This window comes from Gopherus flavomarginatus, chromosome 13 (assembly GCF_025201925.1).
Source record: "Gopherus flavomarginatus isolate rGopFla2 chromosome 13, rGopFla2.mat.asm, whole genome shotgun sequence".
NCBI classification, from domain to species: Eukaryota; Metazoa; Chordata; order Testudines; family Testudinidae; genus Gopherus; species Gopherus flavomarginatus.
The window spans coordinates 25445713-25463495 of NC_066629.1; the positions used below are offsets into that span (position 1 = coordinate 25445713).

A 17783-nucleotide genomic window follows, 5' to 3' on the forward strand; every position below is an offset into this window, starting at 1 on the left:
AGCTACAGTTATATACAAGAAAATGAAACTGTCACTTCAAAGATCTAACTGATGAGACCTTCCTCAGAAAACTGAAATGGAAAAATCCATGTGCACCAGACATGCTGCACACTCACAGCTCGCTCCGTACAGAGGCACTAACATGTGGGTATGGATGGGGTATCCACAGGGACTAAAGAATCAGTATCACTTCAGACATAGCTTCAGTTACCAGCAGTTTTCCATTTCAATTACCTGTGCAACAATCTGGCAAACTAAGCCCAATTTCTATCATAAATAGGTCCTTTCTATTTTATTCCTCAACAGAACTACACTTTTTCATTCAAAACAGCACTTCATTATTCCCTCATTGCCTCCTCACCCTGGGACTAGAGCGGGCTCCGAGGAACAAGAGAGAAGGGGTGTAACTTGCCAAACGAGTCTGTGCTGGGTGAGCAAGTTCATCTTGACGAAAGGTTTCAGAAGCCTCACCCAGGAAATGGGCCAAGTTAGTTTCTCAATAACGCGAAAACCTGATATTGTCCAAATTGGTTTCCTCAGGAGCAGAAGAGTAACACATTAGCTATGGGGAAATCCTACAACCTCTCAGGTTTTGCATCATGACCGAGAAAGGAGCTAGAGGCTGAGAACTCTCCGGGCTTCTCTGTCTCACTCACTAGGAAATACCGCTGTACGCGCCAGAAGAAACATTTCAAATAAATTTTAAGAGCCACTGAATGTATCAAGCTGCCTGGGATAGCTCCAAGCCACCCCCAGATGGTGTGAAATTCAAAGAGCGCTGCCTCCAGTCAATCCTACTCACTTAGGAATATGTCACGGGCTGGAAGAGCTAGCTGAATCCATCCTAGCTCACCTATGTTAACTAACTTCTTAGCTCTGAAGAGATTTTCGAGCCAGGATCACTTCTGTCACTGACCCAAACTAAGATGTTCAGCACCTTTTGACGGAGGAAGCTTCCACAAAACCATTTGCCGCCACTCTTCTCCCAGGTGATAGAGCATGTTCTGGGTCTGCACCGTCAGCCCCGTGCCTAGTGCCTTCAGAACCTTCAGCTCAAAGTCTTTGCGGGATTCTAGCATTTTCAAACTACTTCGTGCCTAGCAATAAGAGAAAGACAGTTATGCACAGAGCACGGGCACCAGGGACACTGAGCCGATGGCAGGCAAGTGCTAACATCAGGGAATCACGGGATAATTATTGACGATATTTATAAGAGATATAATTACATATACTTGAGAAGCTTGCTACTACCTTTTCCAGATGGCGAGCTGCTGCCACATACTTCTTTTCCAGTAATGCGGTGCTATAGTCTTTAATAGCCCTATCAAACTGAAAGAGTTCAATAGAAGTTAAATAAAACAAATACAAGGTACTACACGCAGGAAGGAATAATCAGTTGCACAAATACAAAATGGGATATTACTGCCAAGGAAGGAGTACTGCGGAAAGGGATCTGGGGGTTATAGTGGATCAGAAACTAACTATGAGTCAACAGTGTAACACAGTTGCAAATAAAAAGTGAACATCATTCTGGCATGTATTAGCAGGAGTGTTATAAGCAAGACACGAGAAGTAATTCCTCCGCTCTACTCAGCGCTGATAAGGCCTCAACTGGAGTACTGTGTCCAGTTCAGGGCACTACACCTCAGGAAAGATGTGGACAATTTGGAGAAAACAACAAAAATAATTAAAGGTCAATAAAACACGATCAATGAGAAAAGATTGAAAAAACAGCAAAACCAACCTGGGTTTGGTTAGTCTAGAGAAGAGAAGGCTGAGGGGGGACAGGACAAGAAGCAATGGGCTTAAATTGCAGCAAGGGAGATTTAGGTTGGACATTAGGAAAAAGTTCCTAACTGTAAAGATAGTTAAGCACTGGAACAAATTACCTAGGAAGATTGTGCAATTTTTGTCATTGGAGTGTTCTTAAGAACAGCTTGGACAAACACCTATCTGGGATGGTCTAGATAACACTTGGTCCTGCCTCAGTGCAGGGAACTGGATGAGGTGACCTACTGAGGTCCTTTCCAGTCCTACATTTCTATGATTCTGTAATCACACACAACTAAGTTTCAGCTCTAAGATTACAGAGCGCTTTTTGAAAAACATGACATGAATAGAGATAGAAGAGTCATGATTATTTATTCACGATGGAGACCCAGGAAGAAGTCAGTGGAAAAAAATACAGAAATATTTTGCGATCTGAAGCCATTTTCCCAGCTTCCTTCCTCACCTCTTGTAGCTGTTTCAGCACACTCAGAACTAACGAGTCTCGCTCCAGCTGCTGCTTCAGTTCAGTAAATTCCGCAATGGCCACGTTCAGATCTTGCCGGACCTAGAACAGCAGCACAGACATCAAGCCTTCAGCAGCTCATTTACAGTAACCAAAGGCTACGAGAGCCATTTCTGTTTCAAAAGTAACACCGACATGACAACACCAGCGTGCTGCCTGAAACGTACGTACCTCCCAAAGTTACAAACAACACCTACGGCTATTATAAGTGACAGAAATTAGAAGGAAAAAAGGTTTTATTTCCCCAGTATATTTACTTAGTGCAGTTGCCAGAAATGTGTATATATTCACTTTCTCTGTATGATCAGACTGTTTTAAACACACCAGAAAGACCCTTTTAAACAGCAGAGGAGAAGAAAAACTCATAAAAAAAAATTAAAAGCATTATTGTACGGGAATTTTTGAAAAAAAGTAGAACATGGTGATATCAAATTGTAGATCTTTAAAAAAAAATAATTCAAGTCAAAAGATTCCAGTCCCTTTAACAGTTCTCTACTTTTAAATGAGATAAATGTCAGTTCAGTTTGAACTTAGCCAAAAGTACAGTTTAACTATACATTTTAAAAGCTTCCCTAGGCATGTAAGATCAACAGATGTGTTTCCCTTCTTTTAAAAAAAATCCCCAACTGTTAAATAAACAAACAAACAATCTCCTGCATTGTTTGTACCTTAAATACTGCAGCACTAGGAACCCAAAGCTGAAATTGACTACAGACAAGTGTAACTGATGTCACTGATTGTTATTGTATATGCTGAGAAACATAAAATAAATACACAGCAACAAATAAACAGAGACAAGTAAAATGGATGTTTAAGATTCTTTCACTTTTAACATAGCATAACTGGTATCAGATGTAAAAGTTATTTTCACAGTGTATGATTTTTGAGTTGATCATTCTCCTTTGCGAAGAAAAATATCCAGATGTATGATCCCACCTGCATTAGAGCCTTTCTTAGATTTCAAAGCCAGAGTGGCAAGGCAGAGGACAGCTACGAGAATTAGTCCAGGGGCATAGAAAGGACGACACACACAAAAATATAAGCAGGCCACGGGAAGGACAGTCTTGCAATCAATATACGAAAATCTGGGCTCAGTTCCCAGCTCTGCACAGAATCTCCATGTGACCTTGGCCAAGTCATTCCACTGCTTTGTGCCTCAGTTTCCCCATCAGCAAAACAAGAACGATTCCTCGCTATCTGAATGCAGAGAGGCTTAGAAGATAAATGCATTAATATACACGAGGGGCTCTGAAACTACTGTGATGAGCACCACGGAAAACCATTCCGCTACAGCCCGCCCTTTATTTATATCCCAGCTCTGCTACATCATACATTGGCATGTTTCAGTCAAGGGCACTCTTTATAAGAGGCGGCGATTCACCCCGGAATCCCTTAGCCAAGATCCTCCTCCCCTGCCTTCCTGTGCAGCATGCTCATGGCTGCACATCAGTGGGGATGTACTGCTTTGGGATGATGTAGGATGAAAGCTGCTAGATACAGACAACGTGAAACCGCTGCCATGTCACCTCATTTTCGATCCTGGATTTCAGTAGGTCGATGTTGCCGGACAGACTGTCCACTTGTGTCACCAAGTCCTCAGCGCTCTGCATGCTCGGGAGGAACTCGTTATACTTCTTGTTAATCATGTTGCAGACTTCTCCCTAGGCAGAAGGGATGGACTCAGGATCAGAAAAACAAACACCCATAGGGTTGCCAACTCTGATTGAAGCTATTCTGGCAGATATTGTTTTCCAACATGACGTAATGTCATTTTCCTAAAATATCCTATTAAAATCTCCCGGGTTGCTTTCAATAGTCACCAGGAGATTGATGCCGATTCTGGGAGACTCCAGGCCAATCCTGGAGGGCTGGCAACCCTAAACATGCACAGAGAGAAACCCCAAGGTGTGGCCACAGGGCCAAAGCCTCCCACCCCCAACGCAGCCCTCTCTGTAACCCTACATCGTTGAGATGGGCAGTGTCAGCACTCACCATACTCACACCCTGTCCCTTCCCTTCTCTGGAACCCCCCGGCAGTCTTTATAACCCTCCTTAATTTACTCGCACAATCATCCCCTGCCCCCAGCACTCCCCTGGAGTCCCCCTGTCCAGGGTCCCTATAGGAAGCCTCCTGTCTAAGATCCCCTTCTCTCCTCCCCCCTTCCCAGCACCCCTGCTCTGTCCCTATCAACACACAAACACACACTGGGGTCCCCTCCATGCTCCAGTCCTTGGATCACCCCTGCCCCCTGGGTTCCTCCCCACCCAGCCCCCCTGGATTCTATGTCTGCCCCCCAGGTCCCTCCAACACCCAGACCCCTGGATCCCTGCCACATGCCACCCTCCTGGATCCCCTCTCTGCCCCCCGGAGCCTCCCCACTCCCAGCCCCCCTGGATCCCCCCTCTACATCCCCACAACTAGACCCCTGGATCCCCCCTCTACCCCCCGACACCTAGCCCCCTAGATTCCCTCCCTCTGGCCCCACACATCCAGGCCCCCTGGATCCCCCCTCTACCCCCCCCATACCTAGCCCCCCTGGATCCCCCCTCTGCCCCCCACACCCAGCCCCCCTGGATCCCCCCCTCTACCCCCCCACACCTAGCCCCCTAGATTTCCTCCCTCTGGCCCCACACATCCAGACCCCCTGGATCCCCCCTCGGCCCCCCCACACCTAGCCCCCCTGGATCCCCCCTCTGCCCCCCCACACCTAGCCCCCCTGGATCCCCCCTCTGCCCCCCACACCCTGCCCCCCTGGATCCCCCCTCTACCCCCCCACACCTAGCCCCCTAGATTCCCTCCCTCTGCCCCCCACACCCAGCCCCCCTGGATCCCCCCTCTACCCCCCCACACCTAGCCCCCTAGATTCCCTCCCTCTGGCCCCACACATCCAGGCCCCCTGGATCCCCCCTCTACCCCCCCATACCTAGCCCCCCTGGATCCCCCCTCTGCCCCCCACACCCAGCCCCCCTGGGTCCCCCCTCTACCCCCCCACACCTAGCCCCCTAGATTCCCTCCCTCTGGCCCCACACATCCAGGCCCCCTGGATCCCCCCTCTACCCCCCCATACCTAGCCCCCCTGGATCCCCCCTCTGCCCCCCCACACCCAGCCCCCCTGGATCCCCCCCTCTACCCCCCCACACCTAGCCCCCTAGATTCCCTCCCTCGGCCCCCCCACACCTAGCCCCCCTGGATCCCCCCTCTGCCCCCCCACACCTAGCCCCCCTGGATCCCCCCTCTGCCCCCCCACACCTGCCCCCCTGGATCCCCCCTCTGCCCCCCCACACCTAGCCCCCTAGATTCCCTCCCTCTGCCCCCCACACCCAGCCCCCCTGGATCCCCCCTCTACCCCCCCACACCTAGCTCCCTAGATTCCCTCCCTCTGGCCCCACACATCCAGGCCCCCTGGATCCCCCCTCTACCCCCCCATACCTAGCCCCCCTGGATCCCCCCTCTGCCCCCCACACCCAGCCCCCCTGGGTCCCCCCTCTACCCCCCCACACCTAGCCCCCTAGATTCCCTCCCTCTGGCCCCACACATCCAGGCCCCCTGGATCCCCCCTCTACCCCCCCATACCTAGCCCCCCTGGATCCCCCCTCTGCCCCCCACACCCAGCCCCCCTGGGTCCCCCCTCTACCCCCCCACACCTAGCCCCCTAGATTCCCTCCCTCTGGCCCCACACATCCAGGCCCCCTGGATCCCCCCTCTACCCCCCCATACCTAGCCCCCCTGGATCCCCCCTCTGCCCCCCACACCCAGCCCCCCTGGGTCCCCCCTCTACCCCCCCACAGCTAGCCCCCTAGATTCCCCCCCTCTGGCCCCACACACCCAGTCCCCCTGGATCCCCCCACTGCCCCCCCACACTCAGCCCCCCTGGATCCCCCCTCTACCCCCCCATACCTAGCCCCCCTGGATCCCCCCTCTGCCCCCCACACCCAGCCCCCCTGGGTCCCCCCTCTACCCCCCCACACCTAGCCCCCTAGATTCCCTCCCTCTGGCCCCACACATCCAGGCCCCCTGGATCCCCCCTCTACCCCCCCATACCTAGCCCCCCTGGATCCCCCCTCTGCCCCCCACACCCAGCCCCCCTGGGTCCCCCCTCTACCCCCCCACAGCTAGCCCCCTAGATTCCCCCCCTCTGGCCCCACACACCCAGTCCCCCTGGATCCCCCCACTGCCCCCCCACACTCAGCCCCCCCTGGATCCCCCCTCTGCCCCCCCACACTCAGCCCCCCTGGGTCCCCCCTCTGCCCCCCCACACTCAGCCCCCCTGGGTCCCCCCTCTGCCCCCCCACACTCAGCCCCCCTGGAGCCCTCCTCGGATTCCCCCCCCACACCCCGCCCCCCGGATCCCCCCTGCTCCCACAGACCCGCCCGACACCCAACCCCCCCGATCAACCAGGCCCCACCCTCAGCTCCTCCACGCGGCGGGAGAGCCGGGCGATCCGGGAGCCCAGATCCTCCTTCTCCAGCCGGCCCGAGTGCGCCAGCACCGCACCCACCAGCGAGGGGGACAGAGCAGCCATGGGGACCCAGCGCCAGGTCACAGACCCGCGGCCACCCCCTCATCAGCGACCCGCCACCGCGCGGCACCACGGGAAAGCGAGTCCGCCCGCCCTCTAGTCCGGGACGCACTTCCCACGAACCTGTCTGAGGCGGCCCGGGCGGGACTACAACTCCCAGAGAGCATCGCGCAGGGCGGGCCTACGAACTGCGGCGTGGGACAAACCTATTTAGAACGTTTTGCTCTTTCCCCGCCATTCTATTGGTCCGCAGCCGCCGAGCGAGTGAACGAGCTCCCCGTCTGATTGGTCCGCTGCCGCGGGGCGGGGAATATAAACCGGCCCCCGGAGCTGCTGCCTCTCGGCCGGGGGAGCCGGGGGCTGGTGCCGTAGTGGCGGGGCGGGGGGGCGGAGAGGAGCCAGGGTGGTGGCGGGGCGGGGGGGGCTGAGAGGAGCCGGGCTGGTGCCGTGGTGGGGGGGCTGAGGGGAGCCGGGCTGGTGCCGTGGTGGCGGGGCGGGGGGGCGCTGAGAGGAGCCAGGCTGGTGCCGTAGTGGCGGGGCGGGGGGGCGCTGAGAGGAGCCAGGCTGGTGCCGTAGTGGCGGGGGGGGGGGGCTGAGAGGAGCCAGGCTGGTGCCGTAGTGGCGGGGGGGGGGGGGCTGAGAGGAGCCAGGCTGGTGCCGTAGTGGCGGGGGGGGGGGGGCTGAGAGGAGCCAGGCTGGTGCCGTAGTGGCGGGGCGGGGGGGCGCTGAGAGGAGCCAGGCTGGTGCCGTAGTGGCGGGGGGGGGGGGGGCTGAGAGGAGCCAGGCTGGTGCCGTAGTGGCGGGGGGGGGGGGGGGCTGAGAGGAGCCAGGCTGGTGCCGTAGTGGCGGGGCGGGGGGGCTGAGAGGAGCCAGGCTGGTGCCGTAGTGGCGGGGGGGGGGGCTGAGAGGAGCCAGGCTGGTGCCGTAGTGGCGGGGGGGGGGGGGCGCTGAGAGGAGCCAGGCTGGTGCCGTAGTGGCGGGGGGGGGGCGCTGGGAGGAGCCAGGCTGGTGCCGTAGTGGCGGGGGCGGGGGGGGGCTGAGAGGAGCCAGGCTGGTGCCGTAGTGGCGGGGTGGGGGGGGGCTGAGAGGAGCCAGGCTGGTGCCGTAGTGGCGGGGGCGGGCTGAGAGGAGCCAGGCTGGTGCCGTAGTGGCGGGGGCGGGGGGGCGCTGGGAGGAGCCAGGCTGGTGCCGTAGTGGCGGGGGCGGGGGGGGGGCTGAGAGGAGCCAGGCTGGTGCCGTAGTGGCGGGGTGGGGGGGGCGAGAGGAGCCAGGCTGGTGCCATGGGGCGGGGGGGGCTGAGAGGAGCCAGGCTGGTGCCGTAGTGGCGGGGCGGGGGAGGAGCTGGGCTGGCCCTGTGCATGGGTGCTGGTGGGGGAAGGTGGGCTGGTGTGATATGGGGGTGGGGAGGCTTCCTACTGGGGAGGTGACAGTTGCAAAGAGGACAAGGCCCTTTGGAGGCTTCTGAAAATCTGTCTGAAGGGCAAGTGCTTTGTGCTGGGCCTGGCAAGGTCTGCTTGTGCTTTGTATCAGACACCCACACTCATCTGTGCTTTTTGCAGTGACCTGGATGTTTGCTTCCTTTTCTCTTGCCTGGAGGGGATTGATTCTTCTAGGAGATCTGGTTGGGAAATGGATCTGACTTGCTGTGTGACCTTCCAGTAGGGTGACCAGATGTCCTGATATCTGGTGCTTTTCTTACATAGGCTCCTATTATCCCCCACTCCCATTGCAATTTTTCACACATGCTGTCTCAGACAACCTCTACTTTCCTCTCAATTTCTCACTTGGTTAGAAAAAGGAGAAAATAAGGGGAATAAATGGTTTTCAGGTCTTTGGTTTTCCAATAAAAGCTTCCACTTAATCACAAGTGTTGGATTTTTCTTTTTGGGGAGGGGGGGTGGGAGAGAAGCTTGTGGCAAAACTTCCAACCTGCCAGAGTGTGGTGGTTCTCCCATTGCTTAGGAGGTTCTGAGTTGGAGGTTTTGGAGCTTGATTTAAAATCCCTTCTAGCTGCTTGGCCAACCTTCCTGAGCACACTATCCCCCTGGTTCTCCAGCAAGGATCAGGGAAGCCATGTTCTGTGACATCAAACTCTAGAGCAGATCTACTGAGACTGCAGCTTGGAAGCTGCAAGTAGCTCTGTCTTCTACAGCACCTATTAAAACACTGATTTAATTAACCACTCAGATGCTCTAACTATATTCATTTGCACAAAGCCATTGATGATGCTGTGAACTAGAAAAACTAAAGATTTCCCTCATACTGTGTATATATATGAATCTATAGTAAATAAAACAATGAACTCACACCACAGGGGCATGTTTGGGGTAATTGCTAATTTCGCTCCTGAATCACTGAGGTCTGAGTATTGCTGCTTGAGAGCTAAGCCTTTGAGGCTATTGGTATACCCTAAAAGTGAAGGATGCAGGATTCTCCACAAATAACCTTTACCTATGGGTTGATCTCACCCTCTCACAGGGAGAGCAGAGAATTGGCTCTGAGCTGAGGGGACCCCAGAGAAGGGAGGGGGGAGACTTGGCAGAGCAGTGGGGCTTGAGGGACTTGACAAGTAGTAGTAGATTGAGCAAAGAGCATGGGCTTTCTACCCTGCAAGGCCATCAGGAAGATAGGTGGCTGCTTGCTCCAATAAATGGACCTTCCCAGTAGTCAGACTAGACTAGACTACACCTAATTAAGCATGAGGCTGCAGGAGTTTGAAGCCTTAGGATTGAACTACCTCTGTGGTAATAGAAGTCAGATCACTGCAACTACTGAAACAACTGCAGAGTCATCTAACAAAGTGATCTCCTAGCATAACACTACCTGTTCTCCTCCTCCCAGCAGGTCTGGTGTTCCTGTTATAGCTAAAATTGTCTGCACTTCAGAGCAGAAACATTGTGGGGTTTGTCTCCCATCATTGCCACAACACAAACACCCCCCAGGTAGGTGCTTGGGTGCTGTAGAAATGTGTACCTACTTTTTGGACTTGCAGGGGGACAGCTGAGTCCTTTTCTTTTAAGTAGCTAAGCCTGTATCGTATCATTTCCTTCCTGTTGGCACAAAGCTGCCAACAGTTAAGGAAACTACACTCTAGCCTCTAACCTCAAAGGGCTGCCTGACCCATGCTTATCAACACCACTGTAGAGAAAGATGCCTGCAGTTGGCTCAGCTAGGATTCAGGTGGGCAAGCTGCAGGAGGCCTGTATCTCAGTAATCCAAAAGTGTGACTGCTTGGAGCTAAGGCCCCTGTGAACTGCTGGCACTGGCCTGATCCTCTCTGCAGAACTTATTAAAAGGGAGAATAGGCCCTGCAGCCTTGTGGTAAAGGTAGAAATATAGCTAACATTCCTCCTTCAGATTGATTTCTCTGGCAGGTGAAGCAACACAGTATGTCTGCTGGAGAAAAGATAGCAGCATAAACTGCTGCTGTTCTCTGCTCACACACAGAACAGAAGCTAATCCATCAACCAGTGTGAAATGTGATGACCATTCCCAGTTCATTTGTTCCTTGGTCTTCTCCTTACATAACTACAGTGGAGGTGTTGCTTGTAGTAATAATTAGCCCTTCTAAGCCTGGGATTCTACACCTGGATGCAGAAAAGGGCTGATAAACTGCTTTTCAGAAGTAGGGAGACCTAGCAAGTCTTTAACCTGCATTTTATCTGTTTCCCCCACACTTCTATCAGTAAAGCAATAACATGCAGCTGGAGGGAGTGTATTTTTCAGGGGGAGGGGGAGCTGAATGGGGGATTAGCTAAAGAGACACAGCTGACCACTGCCTAGACTCTGCCCAGATTGTAGTTGTATCACAGACTGGCAATTCTTTTCCTGCAGACTTCAGTACAATTAAATACTAAAAACAGCTCAAAGGAAACCTGGGATGAGTGAGTGGTAAATGGGGTTCTCTTTGGCTGTTTGCGTAATATTTGAGCTAATCACAACAAGGAACATATGACTGAGCTAATACCCTTGGCAATCTCTCAGTTTATGAAATAGCAGCAAAGGAAACAGATTTAACCCACATATTTGGGGTCAGGAAGGAATTTTCCTCCAGGGCGGATTGGCAGGTGCCCTGGAGGTTTTTCGCCTTCCCGTGCAGTGTGGGGCACGGGTCGCTTGCTGGTGGTTTCTCTGCAGCTTGAGGTCTTCAAACCATTTTTGAGGATTTCAATAACTCTGTCCTGGGATAGGGGTTGTTATAAAATTGGATGGGTGGGGTTCTGTGGCCTGCCTTGTGCAGGAGGTCAGACTAGATGATCAGATTGGTCCCTTCTGACCTATGAGTCTATGCTTCCAATGGATCTTGGAGGTTGGGGTTGTGCACAGAGTTGATCACAAGCAAATTTGCAATGCTGGTGTAAAGTGTCAGATTGTTGTGCTAGAGCCTAAGAGGTTCTGGTTATTCCTAGAATGCTGCATCATGCACAGCAGCCACAGAAGCGTTTCTCCTCTTCCCCACAAAGCCCTGCAGGAATGACCCGTCCGTGCCCCAGCCTGCTCACCCCTAAACATGGGAGTGAGGGAACAAGGGCCAGATCCTCCAAGCTATTTACACACCTAACTCCTGTTAATTTCAGTGGGAGTTAGGTGCCTAATACTTGGGAGGACCTGGGCTCAGATCTGAAACAATATCCAACTGGTAAAAGGTTCCCATTCTCAGTCCCCTGCACCAGGCAGTGGCCCTGTAGACTAAGCAGGAACCCCCCGCATATGCAAACACATGCACAGTGCCTATACACACCCACAAAATGCTGCTCTCTGTTGGGTTCAGAGATTTTAATCACTTGCTGAATTTTGTTTTTCAATGACCTTATTACAAAAGTCTTTGCAAAAATATTTCCACTTAGCTGCAGCTTGACCTGGAGACGTGGGATATGTTGAGAGGTTAGGGACAGCGGTCAGAGGAGGCAGGGAAGGAGGGGGAAGGGACACACTGTACAGAGAGAGTTATCCATATGGCACTGTGACTAGGAGACACTTCCACGTGAGGGCCCGAGCTGCATCTGGGGCCAGCACCAGCTCCGGGTACCTACAGTGCATGAAGGACATGGCAGGGAGCAGGAAAGGTGTCATACCAAAAGGGCTGCACACACCCTAAAGTGCCTGATGTGGACATAATGGGAACCAGAGACTATGGAGAGGGGCTCCCTGCCCCCCTCCAAGCGGCGCTCCCTGGGGTGACTGAAGGTGGGATTGTTAATTCTTGTGTCATGTGACCCACACTACACAGTGGGGCTCTCTGTCACTCTGCTAGATGTGTGCCTTCTGCTACAGCCCTTGAGCTAGCAGAGCTCAAGAGAAAAAGCAGGCTGGCTGCAGCTTGGTATGCTGGTGGAGTGGGGCAGCTGCCCTCTGTGTAAAGGAGCATTAACCTAACCCATGGGGGTGGCTGCACTTCTACATTCTAGTGGCCTGCTATTCCCCAGGATGAAGGGGGCCTGCGCATTAGCTCCAAGCACACCCCATCCCTGGTTCAACAAAGGGTCTGATGAATCGCTGTCATGCCCCCACCCTGACACCCACAGCCTCTCACTAGTTCTGCACAGGGCACCAGCACACCCCCAACATGCCCCTGCTCTGCCCTTAAGACCTTCCCACCTCACCCTTCACATGCCCCCACCTTGCCATGCCCTCCTTGTGCTGCACAGGGCCTGAGCATGCTCCTGCCATGCCCTCTCCGGTAAGGGGCTAGAGGGGGACCCCTCTTCATTTAGATGGGGAGCCACATTTCCCACCCTCTTCCCCATTTTCATGTACGTGATAGACACCATGTGGGATCCAGCCCACGGTAAGCAGCATCACACTGCTCCTCAGCGAGGGGAAGGAGTCCATCCCTCTCGGCCTAACAACAGGGGTTGTTTTCTCCCTGCTCTCACCTGGCAGGCATCTACTTTCCCGTCCAGGTAGCCAGAACACAGCATCCTGGGGGTGAGCTCACCAGAGTACACGCAGGAGCTGTTGCATTTCTTGGTGCTGATTAAGGGAACAGCTTCCTTCAGCATCTCAGCAACAGGAACTGGATGGGAGGAAAACAAACAAGAGACAGTTTAACCTGCAGCCCTGGTGGCTAGATGCTGGGGTTTGCACTCAAGGCACAGCGGGACATGGAGCATTACAGAGACCCTCTGTCTCCAGGGACTGAGGAAGTGGTCATTGGAATAGCAGTGGGGATTGGGGGTATCAGCAGAGCTGTGGGTGTGCAAGAAGCCCCAGGCTGCAATAGCCGTGGGTTGGGACTGAGGACTGCAGTAGGTTTGCAGATCAGAATTCAACACTCTCCTCTAGACTCAAACTCATCCCCTCAGTGAGATGCAGCCTTTGCTTGTCTTGGTTTTAAAAGGGAGCTACGAGAGAGCTCCCCGTGCCTCCTGGAGCTGCTTACCATGTTCTGGTGTGGTGTAGCCCCAGCCGGAGATCCAGCAGTGGGTGCCGTGGGGGAAATCCTGATGGTACTGCGGTAAACACACTGCACGGACAGCATCTGGGGAGAGAGCCACATGTTAGAGCACCGCCAGCTTGGGGCGCCCCTCCCAGCACACGGCACAAACAAATCCAGAGCGGCTCCCAGGAGCAGCCGGCCTGGAGCGAGCAGGGGTGATCTAGTCCTGAGAAGTGCAAGCGAAACACCCTTGCACATCTGCTCCCTCTGGCTCCAGGGGCCGGATTCTCCAAAGAGCTGTGACCTTTACAGCCAGATCTCAGCTCTTCACAAAATCTGCCCACTTACTTCACTGCATCCATGGGAGACAAGGTCTTGCGAGCGTTCTGTCCCATGTGCCATCAGCAGAGGCCCTGGGGCTTGCCTGGGGAGTGTTTTCTCTCTGCTGCCCCCTCCCTCCACAGCTGGACCGACCCCCCTACTGGCACTGCCCCTGGGATCGACACAGGCCACCGGCGTGGGAATGGGACGGTTGGTGGGTGGCTCTCTTGCCAATGGAAGCTATGGGGCTGCTCTGCGGGGATCCCCTGCCCCCTCCAAGGGGGAGACGGCTGAAGAGAAGGGTCTCACTGGAGAAGTTCAAGGGCGTTGAGTTTCATCAGTGAGATGTCATAGTCGTGAGTCCTGTCATCATAGCGGGGGTGGTAGATGATTTTCTCCACCGCCGCCCCGGCCTGCTGTGGGACTGACACGTGTGCGATAACCCCAGCAAAGACCAGCCAACTGGAGACCTGAGGCCGCCTGTAACTGAGCAGAGACATGGCCCACCTGTTCCTCTAGGGCTGCAATATTACTGGGGTGGCCAATTCCCCAGTCCCTCCCCTGCTGGGCGAACAGCCGGGCTCGGCACTAGGCCTCCGGCTCTGCCGTTCCCAGACTCACTTGTGCACGCAGTGAGCAGCCATGACGATCCAGTCATGTGCCACCGCGGAGCCTCCGCAGATGTGTCTGGAGTTGAGGTACAGGCTGACCTGCCACGGCCAGCGTCCCAACGGGGCATCGCTTCCGCCAACAATCCGGGCTGCCCTGGAGCGCAGGCCACACACTGCCAAGGGGGAGAAATGTGAACCCGGTGGTGCCCCCAAACACCATCTGAGAATGGGGAGGGATTGGCAGCAAAGTGTGTCCGAGAAACCTGTCCCTCTCCAGGAGCTGAGCAGAGCTTTTCCTTGGGGCCGAAGGGAGAGAGGGAAGGTCTTTGAGCACCAAGCCTGGGGGAGACAAGCAGGAGAACAAAGAGGCAGGAAATGGGAGGAAAGAAAGGGAAAGCAGGCAGCACAGAGGGAAGCAGCTGACAGGAGTCATTCCCCAGACATGCTCCTGCCTCCGGGCTGTGAGCTTCTGCTCTGCCCAAGTCCCTGGCTCACCCCCCAGAGGACATCAGGGATTCGGGATGGCCCCAGCTTTCTCCCTCTCTTTTGCCACCTGTGCTGTTCTCCATGTGAAATAACAGAGAGAAACCCACTCTGACCCCCTCTGTGTGCTCCGAGCTAGTTCCAGGACCTCTGCCTGCCCATCCAGAGACCTAAACGAAGTCTCCTCCCCCAGCCAGCACCACTAAACCAGAGTGGAGAGGGAGCAAGCGAGAACAGCGAGGAATGTAGGAGTGCCACCTGGGCCTTCCTTCTCTGGGCTTGCCGCTAGCCCTGGGCCTCAAGGGGAGAGTTCCGGGCCACAGCTGCCTTCCCTGACAAACAGGGGCTGCTGAGATCATTAGGGTTTTAGATACTGCGGGGGGACAGGGGCATTGATTGCACATGCTGTTAATTACACAGTAGCTGTGCCGTATGGACAGGAGGGATTTGGGAGCTGACGGTCATGTCACTGCTGCCTCTGCAAACAGACCCCAGCTATGAAATCACACGGACAAAGGGGCTGCTCCAGTGGCTTCAAAACCACTCTTTTTCTTGTCACTCAGCCGGCTGGGAACCTAAATCTTCCTCCCATCCAGACCAGCTGGTTTGTGCTGGCTTGTTACTGCAGGGTCGCTCAAGAGGGCTGGAGCTGCCCGACTGAGTAATGCTGCTGCTTGCAGACCATGCAACACTGGGGCTGCTGGATGGGTGAAGAATGACACAGGCTTCGCAAACGAACACCAGGGCCATGCTGAGCACAGGGTGCTCAGTGTCTAGGTGACCTGGGGCTTGTGCTAAGTAACAGAGGGTCTATAATAGTACAGGGAATGCAAGAGACCCCAGTGCAATATGAGGACAGGGTAAAGCACTTACCGGAGCACTTCAAAGCCACAATTTGTCTTGAAGCACAGCTGCTCCTGCACAAGAATGAAGTCAGGGTTTGAAATTAAGCTTTCCCAGAACTCTGCAGCCAGGAAACACAGGGATGGCCCATCACGGGGTTCTATGGCAGCTCCCCTAGGAATGGCGACCGGCCAGATGCACCCAGGATGCCCAGAAAGTGGATTCTGATAGGAATAATCATCGCGCCCACCGAAGGCTTTTCTCCTTCCCAGCACTTTGCAAACATGAGCTGGTGCAGGGCAGAAAGCTCACGTGTGCAACGATCCAGGTTGTGTTGCTGCGGCATCAAAGCAGAGTTGTTCTAAGAGGGCTAGCGGGCCTGCCTGAAGGTTGGGAAGGCAGGTACCCTGTTGGCACTGAGGTTATCTCTGCTCTGTAATCGGAGATGTGATTGCAGCATGTGTAGACATACTCCAGTGCCTAGATCAGGTACCATTAGCCAGGAAACACAGACTGTCTGGGACCCAGGATCTTTATTCTGGTGGCTAGGTTGTGCTGAAGTCCATGCCGCCAAAGCTTTGCTGCTATAGGTACTCGCACTAGCTAGATCGAAGCTAGCTCGGATATGCCCACACATGCTGAGTGCAGTGCAGACATCCTATTTTAGGGGCATGACCAAAGCTCCGAACACCGTGACCCTCCCGGCAGTTATGGCTCCTGCCCGTGCAGTCGCTGTGCTATTTCTGTTTCCATTTGCCATCATTTAGTTGCCAGCTGAGATATTCTCCCTCCCTCCATGTTTGCTGATCAGAGTCAATGCCAGCCCTGCAGAGCCTGGCAGTCACCTCCAAAAACATGGAGACTTTCTCAGACAATAAAGCAGTGAAGGGACCTTCTGTTCAGTACCCGCAATGCCAAGAGAAAAGGAAGCAAACATCCAGGTCACTGCAAAAAGCACAGATGAGTGTGGGTGTCTGATACAAAGCACAAGCAGACCTTGCCAGGCCCAGCACAAAGCACTTGCCCTTCAGACAGATTTTCAGAAGCCTCCAAAAGGCCTTGTCCTCTTTGCAACTGTCACCTCCCCAGTAGGAAGCCTCCCCACCCCCATATCACACCAGCCCACCTTCCCCCACCAGCACCCATGCACAGGGCCAGCCCAGCTCCTCCCCCGCCCCGCCACTACGGCACCAGCCTGGCTCCTCTCAGCCCCCCCCGCCCCATGGCACCAGCCTGGCTCCTCTCAGCCCCCCCCCCCCCCGCCACTACGGCACCAGCCTGGCTCCTCTCAGCCCCCCCCCGCCCCCGCCACTACGGCACCAGCCTGGCTCCTCCCAGCGCCCCCCCGCCCCCGCCACTACGGCACCAGCCTGGCTCCTCCCAGCGCCCCCCCCCCGCCACTACGGCACCAGCCTGGCTCCTCTCAGCGCCCCCCCGCCACTACGGCACCAGCCTGGCTCCTCTCAGCCCCCCCCCCCCCGCCACTACGGCACCAGCCTGGCTCCTCTCAGCCCCCCCCCCCCGCCACTACGGCACCAGCCTGGCTCCTCTCAGCCCCCCCCCGCCCCGCCACTACGGCACCAGCCTGGCTCCTCTCAGCCCCCCCCCCCCCCGCCACTACGGCACCAGCCTGGCTCCTCTCAGCCCCCCCCCCCCCGCCACTACGGCACCAGCCTGGCTCCTCTCAGCCCCCCCCCCCCCGCCACTACGGCACCAGCCTGGCTCCTCTCAGCGCCCCCCCGCCCCGCCACTACGGCACCAGCCTGGCTCCTCTCAGCCCCCCCCCCCCCGCCACTACGGCACCAGCCTGGCTCCTCTCAGCCCCCCCGCCCCGCCACTACGGCACCAGCCTGGCTCCTCCCAGCCCCCCCCCGCCACTATGGCACCAGCCCCGCGCCCCTGCCCGAGCCCCCTCCCCGCAGCCTCCAGGCCGCTCTAGCCAGAGCTGGGCCGCGACTCCCCCGGCCCGGGCCCCACTTACCGCCGGCCCGGCCCGGCCCGGCCCAGCGCCAGCTCCAGCCCCCGGCTCCCCCGGCCGAGAGGCAGCAGCTCCGGGGGCCGGTTTATATTCCCCGCCCCGCGGCAGCGGACCAATCAGACGGGGAGCTCGTTCACTCGCTGGGCGGCTGCGGACCAATAGAATGGCGGGGAAAGAGCAAAACGTTCTAAATAGGTTTGTCCCACGCCGCAGTTCGTAGGCCCGCCCTGCGCGATGCACTCTGGGAGTTGTAGTCCCGCCCGGGCCGCCTCAGACAGGTTCGTGGGAAGTGCGTCCCGGACTAGAGGGCGGGCGGACTCGCTTTCCCGTGGTGCCGCGCGGTGGCGGGTCGCT

At 55.9% G+C, this 17783-nt stretch overlaps 1 protein-coding gene and 1 pseudogene across 4 annotated transcripts in view; both read right to left on the bottom strand.

The window, feature by feature from the left end:
- LOC127033707 (centromere/kinetochore protein zw10 homolog) overlaps window positions 1-17783 on the bottom strand; it is a 66716-nt gene that overhangs the window by 14756 nt on the left and 34177 nt on the right. For 2 of the 4 annotated variants that reach the window (XM_050921796.1, XM_050921795.1), the window contains exons 2-5: window positions 3820-3954; window positions 2234-2335; window positions 1252-1329; window positions 938-1097 (exon numbers count right to left, since the gene is read on the bottom strand). In XM_050921796.1, coding sequence (XP_050777753.1) covers window positions 938-1097; window positions 1252-1329; window positions 2234-2335; window positions 3820-3939 — 460 coding nt within the window. In that variant the 5' untranslated portion in view covers window positions 3940-3954. Of the gene's footprint in view, window positions 1-937; window positions 1098-1251; window positions 1330-2233; window positions 2336-3819; window positions 3955-6700; window positions 6859-17783 lie in introns of those variants that run through there. The other 2 variants (XM_050921794.1, XM_050921797.1) reach the window with 2 other exon arrangements.
- On the bottom strand, window positions 11429-15692 carry LOC127033581 (transmembrane protease serine 5-like; annotated as a pseudogene).